At 36.1% G+C, this 15,909-nt stretch overlaps 1 long non-coding RNA gene and 4 gene segments (V, D, J or C); 2 read left to right on the forward strand and 3 right to left on the reverse strand.

The window, feature by feature from the left end:
- Window positions 1-559: 559 nt before the first annotated feature.
- LOC113042052 (uncharacterized) lies at window positions 560-2,196 on the reverse strand. Its single transcript, XR_003275519.1, has 3 exons — window positions 2,178-2,196; window positions 2,049-2,097; window positions 560-785 (listed from the first exon to the last, which is right to left on the reverse strand). It is a non-coding gene; the product is annotated as an uncharacterized LOC113042052 (long non-coding RNA).
- Window positions 2,197-2,518: 322 nt separating this feature from the next.
- LOC113042026 (Ig kappa chain V region K29-213-like) lies at window positions 2,519-3,123 on the forward strand. The segment is given in 2 exon segments: window positions 2,519-2,669; window positions 2,774-3,123. Coding segments are annotated over 2 exon segments (387 nt in total).
- Window positions 3,124-5,987: 2,864 nt separating this feature from the next.
- Window positions 5,988-7,393, reverse strand: LOC113041831 (Ig lambda chain C region-like). The segment is given in 3 exon segments: window positions 5,988-6,406; window positions 7,244-7,295; window positions 7,385-7,393. Coding segments are annotated over 3 exon segments (378 nt in total).
- A 509-nt stretch (window positions 7,394-7,902) lies between these two features.
- LOC113042038 (Ig kappa chain V region K29-213-like) lies at window positions 7,903-11,682 on the forward strand. The segment is given in 2 exon segments: window positions 7,903-7,955; window positions 11,234-11,682. Coding segments are annotated over 2 exon segments (375 nt in total).
- Window positions 11,683-14,079: 2,397 nt separating this feature from the next.
- On the reverse strand, window positions 14,080-15,506 carry LOC113041832 (Ig lambda chain C region-like). The segment is given in 3 exon segments: window positions 14,080-14,498; window positions 15,357-15,408; window positions 15,498-15,506. Coding segments are annotated over 3 exon segments (378 nt in total).
- Window positions 15,507-15,909: the final 403 nt, after the last annotated feature.

Raw genomic sequence — 15,909 nt, forward strand, 5'->3', positions numbered from 1 at the left:
TTTTATGTGTACTTACAATCATACTGATAAACTTCCTCATGCAAACTTCATAAGTGTCTCATCAGTGCATGAGCAGAAGTGAAAGTGTTTCAGTTCAGAGCGTTGAACCGATCAAACAGTGAAACTGTGAGTTTGAGCTGAAATCAGATTTGCATTGACAGCTTTAGTGATTCTGATGGTCTCAGAATAGAGCAGCTCCGTCTCCAGAGACCATGTTCAAACCCCAAGAGCTTCAGTTCACATTTACTGCTAAACACAGCTGTTCTCAACTATTACAATCCATCAACAGCAGCTGAAACTTTAGTGAAGGAAGGACACACTGATCAATGATGCAGTCGAACACAAATGGAAGGCGTTCAGAAGCTTTATTGAATGAACAGCAATGGCAGCACATTGAAAGACTGCTTGAGTATTGAGCTGTAAATCAGGAGACTGCTGTGAATCCTGCTGCTCTTCACTGGAGAAACATCAGCACTCGGAGCTCTTGAGGAACGAGGTCTCGTGATCAGCTCCGTCATGTGTTACTCTGCAGACGAAGCGCTCGCCGGCTTCCCAGCGTGCTTTGCTGAGGCTCAGGACGCTGCTGCGGCTGTAGCGTCCGTCCCGCTCGCTCTCTGCGCTGGTCTGAACCCCCTCGGTGACCTCTGACCCGTCCAGCGTCCAGCTCACCTGCGCCCCCTGTGGAGAGTAAGAGCTGAGCAGACAGAGCAGTGCGGCTGAGTCTCCAGAGATCTGCAGAGAAGAGGGAGGCAGCAGAGACACGGAGGGCTTCACTGCGGGACCAGCTGCAACACACACACACACACACACACACACACACGCACACACACACGCACACACACACACACGCACACAGAGAGAGAAGCAGAAGTGAAAAACTGATCAGTGGAGTTTAATTTTATAAGACACATATGAAACAATTTACAGAATTTTGAAAAAAACATTATTCAAAAAAATGTATGTTTATATTATGATGTCGCTATATGACTCAGAAAAAAAATCATCATTTCATTATTAATGGTACTTTTGAAATATTCATGCTATTCAGACTCACAATCATGAATATCAGCAAACTTGAGAGTTAAAATAGTTTAAATGATTAATTTTCTAAATGCTCTTCAAGTTCCTTGTTGTCTGATGACAAACACTTTATTGTTAAATGTGCCAAGATTTTAGACAAAATCATATCAAGAAATAATTAAATAGATTTTAAAGTTCTGCTATCAATACATGTAAATGCATGTAATTAATCATATAAATAAAAAATAACATTTAAAAAGAATTTAAAATTATAAAATGTAAATAAGGATGAAATAAATTCAAAAAATGCACTAATAAGATTTATTTCAGAAATAGTAAGTTACAGGACATGTGAACTTTTAACTTTTAATCTCAATCTAATAAAAACACTGCCCACATGAAAAATAATTAGTATATTGTGATTTTGTCAAAAGGTATGGAAAACAAATTTAAATAATTGCAATATTATTTGTATTTTAAAAATATTATTCTTATAAGACACTAACAATTAATAGTAATTTTCAGTGTAATTGTAAATGTATGTTATGATGTTGTTGTTTTTAAATGATCAGCAGCAGATGCAAACTTGATTCTGAACATGTTCATTAACTACATTTCTCTTTGTCTGGTGACGACGTCTACACAATTACATTTAGTGTTATCAGACTTTTTCATGCATCTAAAAACATCCTAATTGTTAAATTTACCATTAGTTGTAGTCAAATTTATATATATCAAGAATTAATTGACTACATATCATGTCATCTAAAGATACAATATTTTTGTACTGATAATGAGTTAAATTATTCATGTAAAATGATAAATGAGATTTAAAAACAATACAAAACATACAACTTAAGTAAATGATGAAATAAATTGAATATTGCAATTTTTAAAGAAACTATACAAAAACATATTTTTTGTAATAAAGGAATAAAAAAAAAGTTTTTGCAGAAATAATCTAAAAATGAATTAAAATGAATGAATCAAATATTATATATTTTAATGACAGAATTGAAGAGACTTACCGATGGTCAGTTTAGTTCCTCCACCAAAAGTGTACCACAGTGCTTCATTCTAGTGAAAGCGTCGTACAAAAACCTCCGTCACACTCAAATAAACACAAACTCCAGCAGAGAAAGAGAGAAGAGACTCACACACTGATATCAGACTCAACAGCAGCTCTTCTCGTCATTTCTGAACGTCTCTTGATGCATGAAAACTTGTAATTCATTTTAAACATATATAAAAAAAATGCATTTATCACATTTTCATTAGATACAAAACATGTTGAGTTTCTAAATGATCATGCAGTTTTGTGTTGTTGACCTGTGACCTCTGGAATGACCTTTGCCCTCAGTGACAAACTAGTTTCTTCTTATCATTTGAACCATCAGAAAGTTTGTAGCTTCAGATGTGAATAAGTGTTTTTGACTCATAACATGAAAATATCCTAAACACTGTTATGTATTATGTGCATCATCAGCTGTATCTCGTACACAGATTTACATCGAGATGATTTGCATCGCAGCACAAGCTTCAGCAGGTTTTATATCTCTGTGAGTCTGAACTCTGAGAATCTGAACCAACAGCAACCATGAGCTTCATCACCATCTTCATCTGGATCTTCACTAGCTGCTGTTTCACAGGTGAGGAGATAGACATGCTCTTTTCTAACGGATCATCTGTGCTGGAAATATTGTCCTCCAACTGATATTAAATTATGAATGTTTATTCATTTTTTTAAATGTAGAATCAGTATCTGGAGTGACAGTCACTCAGACGCCTGCAGAGAAACCTGTTCAACCAGGAGACACAGTTACTATGTCCTGTAAAACCAGTCCTGAAGTTTACCAGGGTTGGGGTAATCAGCCTCTATCCTGGTACTTACAGAAACCTGGAGAAGCTCCTAAACTCCTGATTTATTTAGCAAACCGTCTCCAGTCAGGAACTCCATCTAGATTCAGTGGCAGTGGATCTAACAGTGATTTCACTATGACCATCAGTGGAGTCCAGACTGAAGATGCTGGACATTATTACTGTCAGAGTTACCACAGGATCAGTGGAAGTCGTGTGTTCACACAGTGATTGTGAGTGGTACAAAAACCTGTGTCAGTCAGAGTCACAGTGACTGAACTGATGCTGCAGCTGATCAAACACTATCACTCACTACTGACACACAGAGACCAAACACAGAACTACACATGAGCTCACAACTCATGTCCGTCCACTTCATTTCGGTACCTGGAGGGAGAGTAACAGAAATAGAGGAGGAGATGGGGAGGTGGAGGGATGCCAAAAGAATTGATGCTGGGACGGTGCATGAGTGCTGCTTACCCTTGTGACAAACAACTGCACTTAAGTATACTTTTATAAAGTGTACTTATTGCAGAAAAATATATTTTAAAAGAACACATAAGTACATTATATTTGTAATTAATTTAAAATTTATCACAAAGTTTTGAAAATATGTAAGCAGTTGAAAAATACAACACTAATGTTCACCCGAGGTTGTGACGTATGTTTTATTTGCCATTAAAAATCACTTCTTTAAGTGCGTGTGTGTGTACATGTTAAAGTTTAGTCATTCTTTTATTCAGACAACAAATGTGGCTTAAATGTCTAATTCTAGGTGCATCTATTCTATGAGCATCTGATTGCCTTGTATAGTTTGCATCATCATTCAGGTGTGAATCTGAGCTTTAATTATAAATGTTTTAGACTGTCCTACTGTTTGGCGACGATGTGCATGGACCGAAAGTCCTTAAAGCTTGCCGTTTGTTCACATATCTCAGATTTTCTTCTTGTTAAATGTGTTTTAAATAACAGTGGTTTGAAACAGATGATAAAATGACAGGCTTGTGCTGCAGTTCTAGAGATGTTTTCCCGTCTAACCTCAGGACGCTGATTACAGGATGTTTTTCAGGCCTCAAGCTGTTGCATTTATTCAGCTGCAGCGCCATCTAGTGATCTGCACTTGTAAATGTGATTTAATGTTTAAAGTTATATGTTTTTAATAATATAAATAATAATTATTCATATAATATATTATATATAATAATATACATTAATAAAATACTAAGATATATTTTGTAGAATTATTTTACAATAATATTTGATACACAACAATGATTGCATTAATGCATAAAGTACTGTTCATGTTAGAAAGCGAAACAAAAGAACCAAACATTTAAACGTTTAATGAATAATTATTCTAATATTTAAAACATTAAATGAACATAGGCCTAATTTCAACTAATTAAAAATATTTTTCAAACAAATTACATAATTTATGGTGAAATGTCTAAATGTCAACATTTTATATTAGTGTGTACATTCTGTGTGATTTTGGCATTGTAAAACATTTGTTTAATAGAATAAACGTGTAATCTTGTCATGTCAAAGATCAACTATCATTCATTATTTTATTGCTAGTATTTTTATAGAATAGTGTAATTATTGTTCTTATGATTATCTAGGCCTACTGCCAACATGTGTTTTATAATCATACTCAGAATATAATATGCTAATAACTGTAGAACTTAATGAGCTTAGAGAGTAAAGATGAAAGTTTTGACCCCAATGTGATTTGAACACACAACCTTGTGACCTGGAGTCAGACGTGCTACCGTTGCCCTGCTTCAGGATTTTCGGTGGAAAAGTCTGAAATTGTGATAGCGATTAAAAATGCTCTAAAAACAGATTTTGATGTACAAGTTTCGACAGGGAAACTTTCTCCTTTTCCTTTTCTCTTACTCTGCTTCTCCTCGGGGCTAATAATAACCCCCTGTAGCTCATTTGTGAGAGTGTGCCTGAAGACCAAGAGCATATTGGGGCAGTTCATACTCTGCCTGGAGACACACTTCTCCTCTGCTCCAGACTGTAGTGCTAGCTTTTCATGCAGGAATAAGAGTTGTGTTTAGCAGTGGCTAATTTAGTTTCTTCATGGACTGTTAATGGATATTGTTCCAGGTTGTGATTGAGCAAAAGCTATTGTGGCTCTTTTGTCTCAAGTGATTTTAAATAATAGTCTGTGTGTTATGAGGGATGCTGTAGGAGGAGAGTGCCTTTTTCTGTTTTCTACTGTATTTTACCTCTGCATTTTGTATAGCAAGGGAGATGAGGATTTTTTCTTATTTTTGTTACTTCCCCTTCTGACCCCTAGACACTGAGGGGAACGTAACAACAGTCTGATAAAAAACTCATAATAAATGTTAAACACACAGAAAACATATTTTATATATATATATAAAAACTGCAATCCAGTGATTCTCAGATGCTCAGTGAGACTTTGTGCATTTGTGTTTTTCTCTGTATAATGTGTTGATGATGAGAGTCGTATGAAGAAATGGACCGACTGAAGGAGGGGTTTTCCACAGAGAGAGTCACTTTTTCCACACAGAAAGATGCAGCTTGTGAATAGTTTATTCATCATCTTCCAGTCAAAAGTCTCCATCCTTTAAACAGTTAATTCATAAGTTGTGTAAATCTTATAAAACTATCTCTCAAACTCTAAAACTGTCTCATCAGTCCATGAGCAGAAGTGAAACTGATCCAGTTCAGAGCGTTTAACTGATCAAACAGTGAAACTGTGTTTCTGAGCTTTTCATTTTCATGGATATAAAAATATATTTATATATATAAAGCATTTATTCAGTTTTACACTTGCTAAATGTTAATCTAACCCATTTAAATGTATTAAATGTGTCTAATATTTGTGAAGTTCATGTTGTTTCATTGTCTATCTGCAGGTGTTTTTTCATGCTTCATTGAGTTTAGTTTCCAAATGTTTTGTTTTAAATGTGAGATAAAGCCCTGATCCAAAGAAAGACCTAAAACAAAAATGACAAAAGAACACAAAGACTTAAAGTTACTATTGTATTTTATTTATTGACTGAATTGTATTAAAATCATAACTGAATGATAAAGCACAGACATATGTTCTTGTATGAAGCACACAAAGCAGAGCAGATGCAGATGCGAGCGACTGAAGCTGGATGTGGAGAATGAAGGAGTCGCTCATGTGCTGTTAGTCTCCATGTGAGACATGAGTGAGAAGAGCAGCAGATCTACTCTGAACACTGCTGTCTCGTCACGTGTCCAGTGAGCGCAGGCTGACCGCTCCGTGTGGCCTCACAGCTCACTGAGACGCTCTCCATCCACTCCTGCTCAGAGAGAGTCAGGCTGCTGCTCCAGCTGTACAGACCGTCCTTCTCCAGGAGCCCAGCGCTGCTCTCCTGAGACCTGCTGCTCCCGTCCACCTTCCAGCTCAGGCTCCAGTCTGACGGGAAGCCCTTGCTGGCCACACACACCAGTGTCGCTGTCTTCTTTGAGGAGATCTCTGCACTGGAGGGCGGCAGGACGCTCACTTTAGGACGAGTGACGCCTGACAAACACACAACACTCACCTCAGTCATGAACAAAGCATTTCTCTGCTTTCAGATTCATCAAAATATATGAACAGTTAATACAATGATAGCTTTTCTTGGCCATTTTAACAACATTAAACTGCAAGTCACCTGAACAAATGTTTAAAAGCCTGTGATCAGAAAAGCAATGAAAGTTTAGTGAAATATGTTGATTTAAAAAGACATTTACATTATCAACTACTACAATGTTAGTCACTTTGATTAAAAGCATGAAAGATCAAATGTGAATAAACATAATAACTGCAGGAATTAATTAAAATTGTTGATGGCAGCATGAGAAGATTAGGTACAAAAGTTTGTTTTAAAAATTATAAAATAAATTTTTTGTCTTGCATGTCTTCTATAAATTATTACCCTATCAAGTGAGCAAAATACAGATAAGCAACCATAATTTCCAGTTTGAACATTTCTACAGGCTTTGCTTAAAAAACAACAACCTATTCTGAAAATTTGAGTTTAATTAGTCTTAAATTTTAAAGTAAAATCAAAGTGATGCCAAAATGACATATTAATGTACATTTGATTTCAGTGCACCTTTTTAACAATTAGGATTTAATTATCAATGAAGAATAAAGAGCTGAAGACTGAAAACTCAGAAATAACAGAAATTATTTTAGGTCATTTGATGAAAAAAAGATGCCATGACAATAAAACCATCTTTAAAACGCTGACTGCCAAACATTCAATGATAACTAAAAATAGAATTAAAATATATAAATAATCCTTTCTAAAGCGTAACAAAGTGTTTCTGAGTCAGTGGTTGTATTAATAATATGAAATGATGATTGACTTACTGCCAACATCCAGTTTGGTGCCGCTGCCGAAAGTCCACCACAGTGATACAAACTAATAGAGCAGCTGAACAAAAACCTCCTGAACGCTTCACTAACTGAACAAACACACATCAACTGAGTCTCCAACAAACACACACTCACAGCACACATCACCTGCATTTACTTCATCTGTCTTATTACTAAAACATCAACCTCAATTATTGAAAGAAATTCACTTTTATATCAAGTGTGACGTGACTCACAATCAAACTCAGTTGATTCAGTGATTGACAGAGACACGTGTGATGATCCTCATGTCTGTAAAAACCTGCACAACATCCACGGATTTGACATCAAATTAATGAATTAACATTAATCATGTTTCTATCAAACTACAGTCAAAAATATTCTCACAGTCTCAGGAGAAAGTCAGGATCAAATACTAAAGTTGGACTTGTAGATTTATTCAGAAGTGATACATTTATAACAGCTTGGCTATTAGATTATATAATATTATGAAAGATTAATAGTAATTGTATTTTGTGTCTGTTATTGAGCGACTGTCTCCAGGTAAATGATGTGAGTGTGTTTGCATATTGATCAGATGCTTCAGTGCTCTGAGAGTGTTTATAGTGCTGTGAGTTTAACACTTCATCACTGACACACACAACAATCTTCATCAACATGACCTTCATCATCATCTTCATCTGGACTCTCACAGCGTTTGCTCAAGGTTTGTGGAGCACAAGTTTGATATCAATTCATTTCTTCAAGTATATTGTCAAAGTTTTGAGTTGATTTTCTTCTTGTTGTGTGTTTCAGAGTGTAGAGGACAGATCAGCGTCACTCAGAGTCCCTCAACGACAGCAGCTCAACCAGGAGAAACAGTGAAGATCAGCTGTAGGACCAGCACAAATGTGTACAGGAATTATTGGGGGGATGAATATTTAGCTTGGTACTTACAGAAATCTGGAGAAGCTCCTAAACTCCTGATTTATAAAGCAAGCAGCCTCCAGTCAGGAACTCCATCTAGATTCAGTGGCAGTGGATCTAACAGTGATTTCACTCTGACCATCAGTGGAGTCCAGACTGAAGATGCTGGACATTATTACTGTCAGAGTTACCATGAAATCAGCAGTCAAGCTGTGTTCACACAGTGATTGTGAGTGGTACAAAAACCTGTGTCAGTCAGAGTCACAGTGACTGAACTGATGCTGCAGCTGATCAAACACTATCACTCACTACTGACACACAGAGACCAAACACAGAACTACACATGAGCTCACAACTGAGTTAGGACTCACATCAGCTCTATTAGATTCAGATCTGTCCTGGGACAGACGGGTTTGACTCAATATGAAATCAATCCAAAAACACCAAAATGTTTTCTCTGTTAAAGTTTGGTAGTTTTTGTGTTTCTGTTTAGGTTGTACTTACAATCATACTGATAAACTGCCTTATGAAACTATCACTCAAACTTCATAACTGTCTCATCAGTGCATGAGCAGAAGTGAAAGTGTCTCAGTTCAGAGCGTTGAACCGATCAAACAGTGAAACTGTGAGTTTGAGCTGAAATCAGATTTGCATTGACAGCTTTAGTGATTCTGATGGTCTCAGAATAGAGCAGCTCCGTCTCCAGAGACCATGTTCAAACCCCAAGAGCTTCAGTTCACATTTACTGCTAAACACAGCTGTTCTCAACGATTACAATCCATCAACAGCAGCTGAAACTTTAGTGAAGGAAGGACACACTGATCAATGATGCAGTCGAACACAAATGGAAGGCGTTCAGAAGCTTTATTGAATGAACAGCAATGGCAGCACATTGAAAGACTGCTTGAGTATTGAGCTGTAAATCAGGAGACTGCTGTGAATCCTGCTGCTCTTCACTGGAGAAACATCAGCACTCGGAGCTCTTGAGGAACGAGGTCTCGTGATCAGCTCCGTCATGTGTTACTCTGCAGACGAAGCGCTCGCCGGCTTCCCAGCGTGCTTTGCTGAGGCTCAGGACGCTGCTGCGGCTGTAGCGTCCGTCCCGCTCGCTCTCTGCGCTGGTCTGAACCCCCTCGGTGACCTCTGACCCGTCCAGCGTCCAGCTCACCTGCGCCCCCTGTGGAGAGTAAGAGCTGAGCAGACAGAGCAGTGCGGCTGAGTCTCCAGAGATCTGCAGAGAAGAGGGAGGCAGCAGAGACACGGAGGGCTTCACTGCGGGACCAGCTGCAACACACACACACACACACACACACACGCACACACACACACACATTACATGTACTGTTAAGAAATGTACACTACAAAAACAATCATAAATTTAATGTCAAAAGACTGTAAAATGGTGTGGGAAAAACTGTTAATTAGTTAACAGTAAGTTCTATACAGTTCTATATTTCACTATATACAGTGAAAAACTGTAGTAAATCTAAAAATGACATTTCATGTTATTTTACAGTAAAATATTGAATGCAGTTTTTGAAAGTAAAAGAACAAATCTGAAAATCACAGCTGTTTTTTTACTATAATTTTTTACAGTGTATCAAGTACAACATACTGTAGAAATATAATTCAGTAATCTTAAGCAAATATGATATACTGTAAAATATATGCTATTTTTTACCGAATTAAGTAACATTTTTAAAAAGATTTTATAAAACAACTCTGACCAAGTGCAAATTGCTATTTTGTGTGTGTGTGTGTGTGTGTGTGTGGTATTGTTTTAAGATTTAGGAAACAAATTGAACTCTTATTTCTATTTTGAAAATTGTCAACATTCAGGACATTTTCTCATAAAGATAATTATACGTAAACTTATAGTTTAAATAATACATTTAACATGCCTATCAGATAAAAATTGTTTTGACTCATGAAATTAAATATATATATACTGTCTATATTATATTAAAATAACACAAATAAGAACTATGGCTTAAAATGGAAAAATATTGAATATATACCAAATATGACTTGTGCATAATATAGCAGACAAAATATAATATTTAAATACATCAATAGGTGCAATAAATCAATAAAACTAAATGAAAATTTACAATTAAATTTGAAATATTGTTGCAAAATGTTCCTAAATAACCTTAAACCTCTTCTAAAACACACACGTTATATATTGATGTTAGATAATTTAAGAAAGACTTACTTCTGATGGTCAGTTTAGTTCCTCCACCAAAAGTCCACCACAGTGCTTCATTCTAGTGAAAGCGTCGTACAAAAACCTCCGTCACACTCAAATAAACACAAACTCCAGCAGAGAAAGAGAGAAGAGACTCACACACTGATATCAGACTCAACAGCAGCTCTTCTCAACAGCACTCAGCAATTATTATAAAAAACAGCACAAAATCTTCATCTTTAATAATTAATCCTTGTTATTACATTAAGGCTAAAATCAAATCATTTGTTTCATCATCAGTCCCAAAAATCATCATATTTACAAAACACCTGTTATTTAAAGCTTTGTGATGACCAAGATTTAGAAGGTGACTCCCTTGAATGACCTTTGACCTGTTATACAGTATCATACTAGACCTATCATGGATGACATCAAATCTGTAACACAGTTATTAAATGATCTCAGCGTGAAAAACTGACTGAAAATTAACATAAAACAGTGTTTGGAGAGAGAAGCTCGGCCTGAAATAAATAATTAAATAACATGCGATAAATCATGAGTGTCTGTTTGTGAAAATGGAAAAATAATAATTTATTAGAAGGATATTAAACAGTAAATGATGCATCTGCTGTCTCCAGGTAAATGATGTGAGTGTGTTTGCATATTGATCAGATGCTTCAGTGCTCTGAGAGTGTTTATAGTGCTGTGAGTTTAACACTTCATCACTGACACACACAACAATCTTCATCAACATGACCTTCATCATCATCTTCATCTGGACTCTCACAGCGTTTGCTCAAGGTTTGTGGAGCACAAGTTTGATATCAATTCATTTCTTCAAGTATATTGTCAAAGTTTTGAGTTGATTTTCTTCTTGTTGTGTGTTTCAGAGTGTAGAGGACAGATCAGCGTCACTCAGAGTCCCTCAACGACAGCAGCTCAACCAGGAGAAACAGTGAAGATCAACTGTAGAACCAGCAAAGATGTGTACAGTGGTAATCGTTTAGCCTGGTACTTACAGAAACCTGGAGAAGCTCCTAAACTCCTGATTTATAAAGCAAACCGTCTCCAGTCAGGAACTCCATCTAGATTCAGTGGCAGTGGATCTAACAGAGATTTCACTCTGACCATCAGTGGAGTCCAGACTGAAGATGCTGGACATTATTACTGTCAGAGTTTATACTGGCCTGAGAGCATTCAGTGGTTCACACAGTGATTGTGAGTCGTACAAAAACCTGTGTCAGTCAGAGTCACAGTGACTGAACTGATGCTGCAGCTGATCAAAGGAGGATCTGAAACAACAGCATCACACATGCATCTGAAATAAAATCAAATAATGAATCTGTTGCTCTTAACCCTCTGGCCCTCTTCGTTTAGGAGTCACACTTACCTTCTTAGTGGTCAAAAGTGACCGAAGCCTTGAAATGTTACTTTTTTTTTCTTCACTAAAAACAATTTAATATATTTTTTTCAATAATACTTTTTGATTATTATTTATGATTTTTAGGGAATTGTATGATACTATGCAATATTTAAACACATTTAAATTAGCTATTTTCTCTATTAGAATTAATTTTTTTTATCTCTTTATTTATTTACTATTTTTTATAAATGCAATAGTTCACATTACAATAGAGTGAAAGCATTTAAAATCCTTTTTTTGATGTGAGAATTGGGAAATCTGGAGGCATTAAAAAAGTAAAAACTTGTGTAATGTTGCGTAACCTCTTGTATTAACACCCTATATAGATATATACAGAGGCTTTTGGATTCCCATAGTTTTTAGACCTCATCTCTTCATTTTTTTAGGTTTTGCATTTAGATCTATATCTAAACATTATAAAAGATTACTTTTTGTCAAGTTTCAGATATTTTTGGTTAGAAAAGTATCAGTTTTTTATTTTTTATTTTTTTTTATTCTGAATAAGACAGAGATATTACTTTTGGACCAAAAAAAAAAAAAAATCCTCTACAGTCAAAAATATCTGTGTTATATTAGACTTGTCTTTTGAAAACCATATTTCCCAAGTTACAAAAACTGCATTCTTCCATCTTAGAAACATTGCCAAGCTATTTGGAAATGAGCGACACCTGTGCCACTCACCAGTCTCGAGTCCCACGGAGGAGATTGGAAGGATACAAAAGAGGAGCGATGACAGTGAAGGACGAGACAGGACCAGGCCTGGATTTTATTTGGTGTTTTGGTTTTGTTTGTATGTGACAGTCGTCCGTGAGGGGCGGTCGTGCACAAACAAAACCAAAACACCAAATAAAATCCAGACCTGGTCCTCTCTGTTCCTTCACTGTCATATGAAACATGTTATCTGTTTCTGATGCAGAAAAGCTAGTTCATGCATTCATGACCTCTAGACTGGACTATTGAAATGCACTTCTAGGTGGTTGTCCTACTTCTTCCAAAATGCAGCAGCTAGAGTCCTTATGAGGTCAAGAAAATATGATCATATTACGACAATTTTACAGTCTCTGCACTGGCTACCTATTAAGTTCCGTATCAGTTACAAATTATCATTACTTACCTATAAGGCCCTAAATGGTTTAGCTCCAGCGTACCTAACTAGCCTTCTACCACGTTACAATCCATCACGCTCCCTAAGGTCACAAATGCTGGACTTTTGGTCGTTCCTAGGATAGCAAAGTCCACTAAAGGAGGTAGAGCTTTCTCACATTTGGCTCCCAAACTCTGGAATAGCCTTCCTGATAATGTTCGGGATTCAGACACACTCTCTCTGTTTAAATCTGGATTAAAAACACATCTCTTTCGCCAAGCTTTCGAATAATGTATCTCTTAAATTGTGAGTGTAGTTGTATTTGATCAAATGTGCATTATTATTCATTAGCTTGGGTTAAACTAATTAATATAACTTTGTTGGATCAGCAGCTATGCTAATGATGTCTCTATTTGTTTCTATGTTTTGCCAAGGGATCTTCATCCCGTAATCTAGGATTTACACAAGCTCCAGTCTGGATCCAGAACACCTGAGAAGAGATGATGCTGACCCTCAGAGGACCTCAGATGATGCTGACCCTGAATCAACAAACAGAACTAACAATTATTGCTACAAGTGTGACTGCATCATATAATAATTGCTTTTAATAATGTTCATCGTCTGGCTGACTACGTCTTGAATTAATTTTTCTGAAAAATCCTGTCATATGCGCTCAAACTGACAGTCACCACTTATAAGCTACTAAATATTGTAGAAACATAATTTTCTGTAAAGTTGCTTTGTAATGATTTTTTATCTTAAAAAGCACTGTACAAGTAAACTTGAATCTAGATTCAGTGATATTGGATCTAACAGTGATTTCACTCTGACCTTCAGTGGAGTCCATCACTCACTCTACAGTGTACATTTTCATAAATATTGAATTAAATATAAAGTATTTATTTCAGTTTTTTTTTTTTTTTACATGATAAATACTTAAATCTACAATACTTTATTTCATTAACGTCATCTACCATTTTATCGTTGAGGTTCATAATCTGACAGCATGTTCTTGTTTCATCATGAATCTGCAGGTGTTTTCACGCTCCACTGAGTGAAGTTTATTTATAAAATGTGAGCTAAAGCTCTGAACCAATGAAAGACCTGAAACACAAACGACACACAATAACTGAAATACAACATTTTATTGATTAATTTGAACTATAATAAAATCATAACTGAATGATAAAGCAGACACATATGTTCTTGTATGAAGCACACAAAGCAGAGCAGATGCAGATGCGAGCGACTGAAGCTGGATGTGGAGAATGAAGGAGTCGCTCATGTGCTGTTAGTCTCCATGTGAGACATGAGTGAGAAGAGCAGCAGATCTACTCTGAACACTGCTGTCTCGTCACGTGTCCAGTGAGCGCAGGCTGACCGCTCCGTGTGGCCTCACAGCTCACTGAGACGCTCTCCATCCACTCCTGCTCAGAGAGAGTCAGGCTGCTGCTCCAGCTGTACAGACCGTCCTTCTCCAGGAGCCCAGCGCTGCTCTCCTGAGACCTGCTGCTCCCGTCCACCTTCCAGCTCAGGCTCCAGTCTGACGGGAAGCCCTTGCTGGCCACACACACCAGTGTCGCTGTCTTCTTTGAGGAGATCTCTGCACTGGAGGGCGGCAGGACGCTCACTTTAGGACGAGTGACGCCTGACAAACACACAACACTCACCTCAGTCAAGAACAAAGCTTTTCTCAACTTTCAGATTATATATATATATATATATATATATATATATATATATATATACACAATATAAGAACAATAAATACAATTAAAATTTTATTATTAATTTTAGCAAGATTAAACTGCAAGTCACCAGAATTAATTTTTTACAAAGTCTGTGATCAGCAAAGCAAGGCATGTTTTGTGAAATATATTAATATACTTAAGAGTCATTTTCATTATCAAATATAATATTACTTTGATTAAAAGCATGAAAGATCAGATGTGACCTGCAATTTTTGATGACATCATGAGAAAATCAGATACAAAACTTTGCTTTAAAAATAGAAAATAAAACAAAATGTCTCCGATGTGTATTATAACTTTCAAAATAAATTATTCAAATATTATTGTTAACAAAAAATGCAATTAAGCCATTTCCAGTTTGAAAATATCTGCAGGCTACTTAAAATTCAACACACTTATCGGATTAATCATCACACACTAATCATCTTATTCAATTAATTTTTTTAATTATCACTTACTACAATCAAAGTGGTTTCTAAATGACAATCATATAACACTGATTTCAGTGCATTTAAAATTTAATAATCAATAAATGTCAAATTAACAGAAATTATTATAGTTTACTGGATGAAAACAAAGATGCCATAACAATAAAACCATCTTTACAATGCTGACTGCCAAACATTCAGTGTGAACTAAAAATATAAATATATATAAATATAAAAATAAATAAACAAGCATGCATTATTTCTATAGAATAGCAAAGTGTTTCTGCGTCAGTTGTTGTATTAATAATGAAATGATGATTGACTTACTGCCAACATCCAGTTTGGTGCCGCTGCCGAAAGTCCACCACAGTGATACAAACTAATAGAGCAGCTGAACAAAAACCTCCTGAACGCTTCACTAACTGAACAAACACACATCAACTGAGTCTCCAACAAACACACACTCACAGCACACATCACCTGCATTTACTTCATCTGTCTTATTACTAAAACATCAACCTCAATTATTGAAAGAAATTCACTTTTATATCAAGTGTGACGTGACTCACAATCAAACTCAGTTGATTCAGTGATTGACAGAGACACGTGTGATGATCCTCATGTCTGTAAAAACCTGCACAACATCCACGGATTTGACATCACAAGAGTAAGGTTAATGTACTAAAGTTGGTCTTGAAGATGTTTTCAGAATTAAAGTGAATGATACAGTTTTTTATATTTTGACTAATAGAAGATGTTCAGTAATTGTTTTTTATTTCAGGCCTTTAACTGAGACTGAGCGACTGTCTCCAGGTAAATGATGTGAGTGTGTTTGCATATTGATCAGATGCTTCAGTGCTCTGAGAGTGTTTATAGTGCT

The sequence above is a fragment of the Carassius auratus genome, chromosome 24 (assembly GCF_003368295.1).
Source record: "Carassius auratus strain Wakin chromosome 24, ASM336829v1, whole genome shotgun sequence".
NCBI lineage: Eukaryota > Metazoa > Chordata > Actinopteri > Cypriniformes > Cyprinidae > Carassius > Carassius auratus.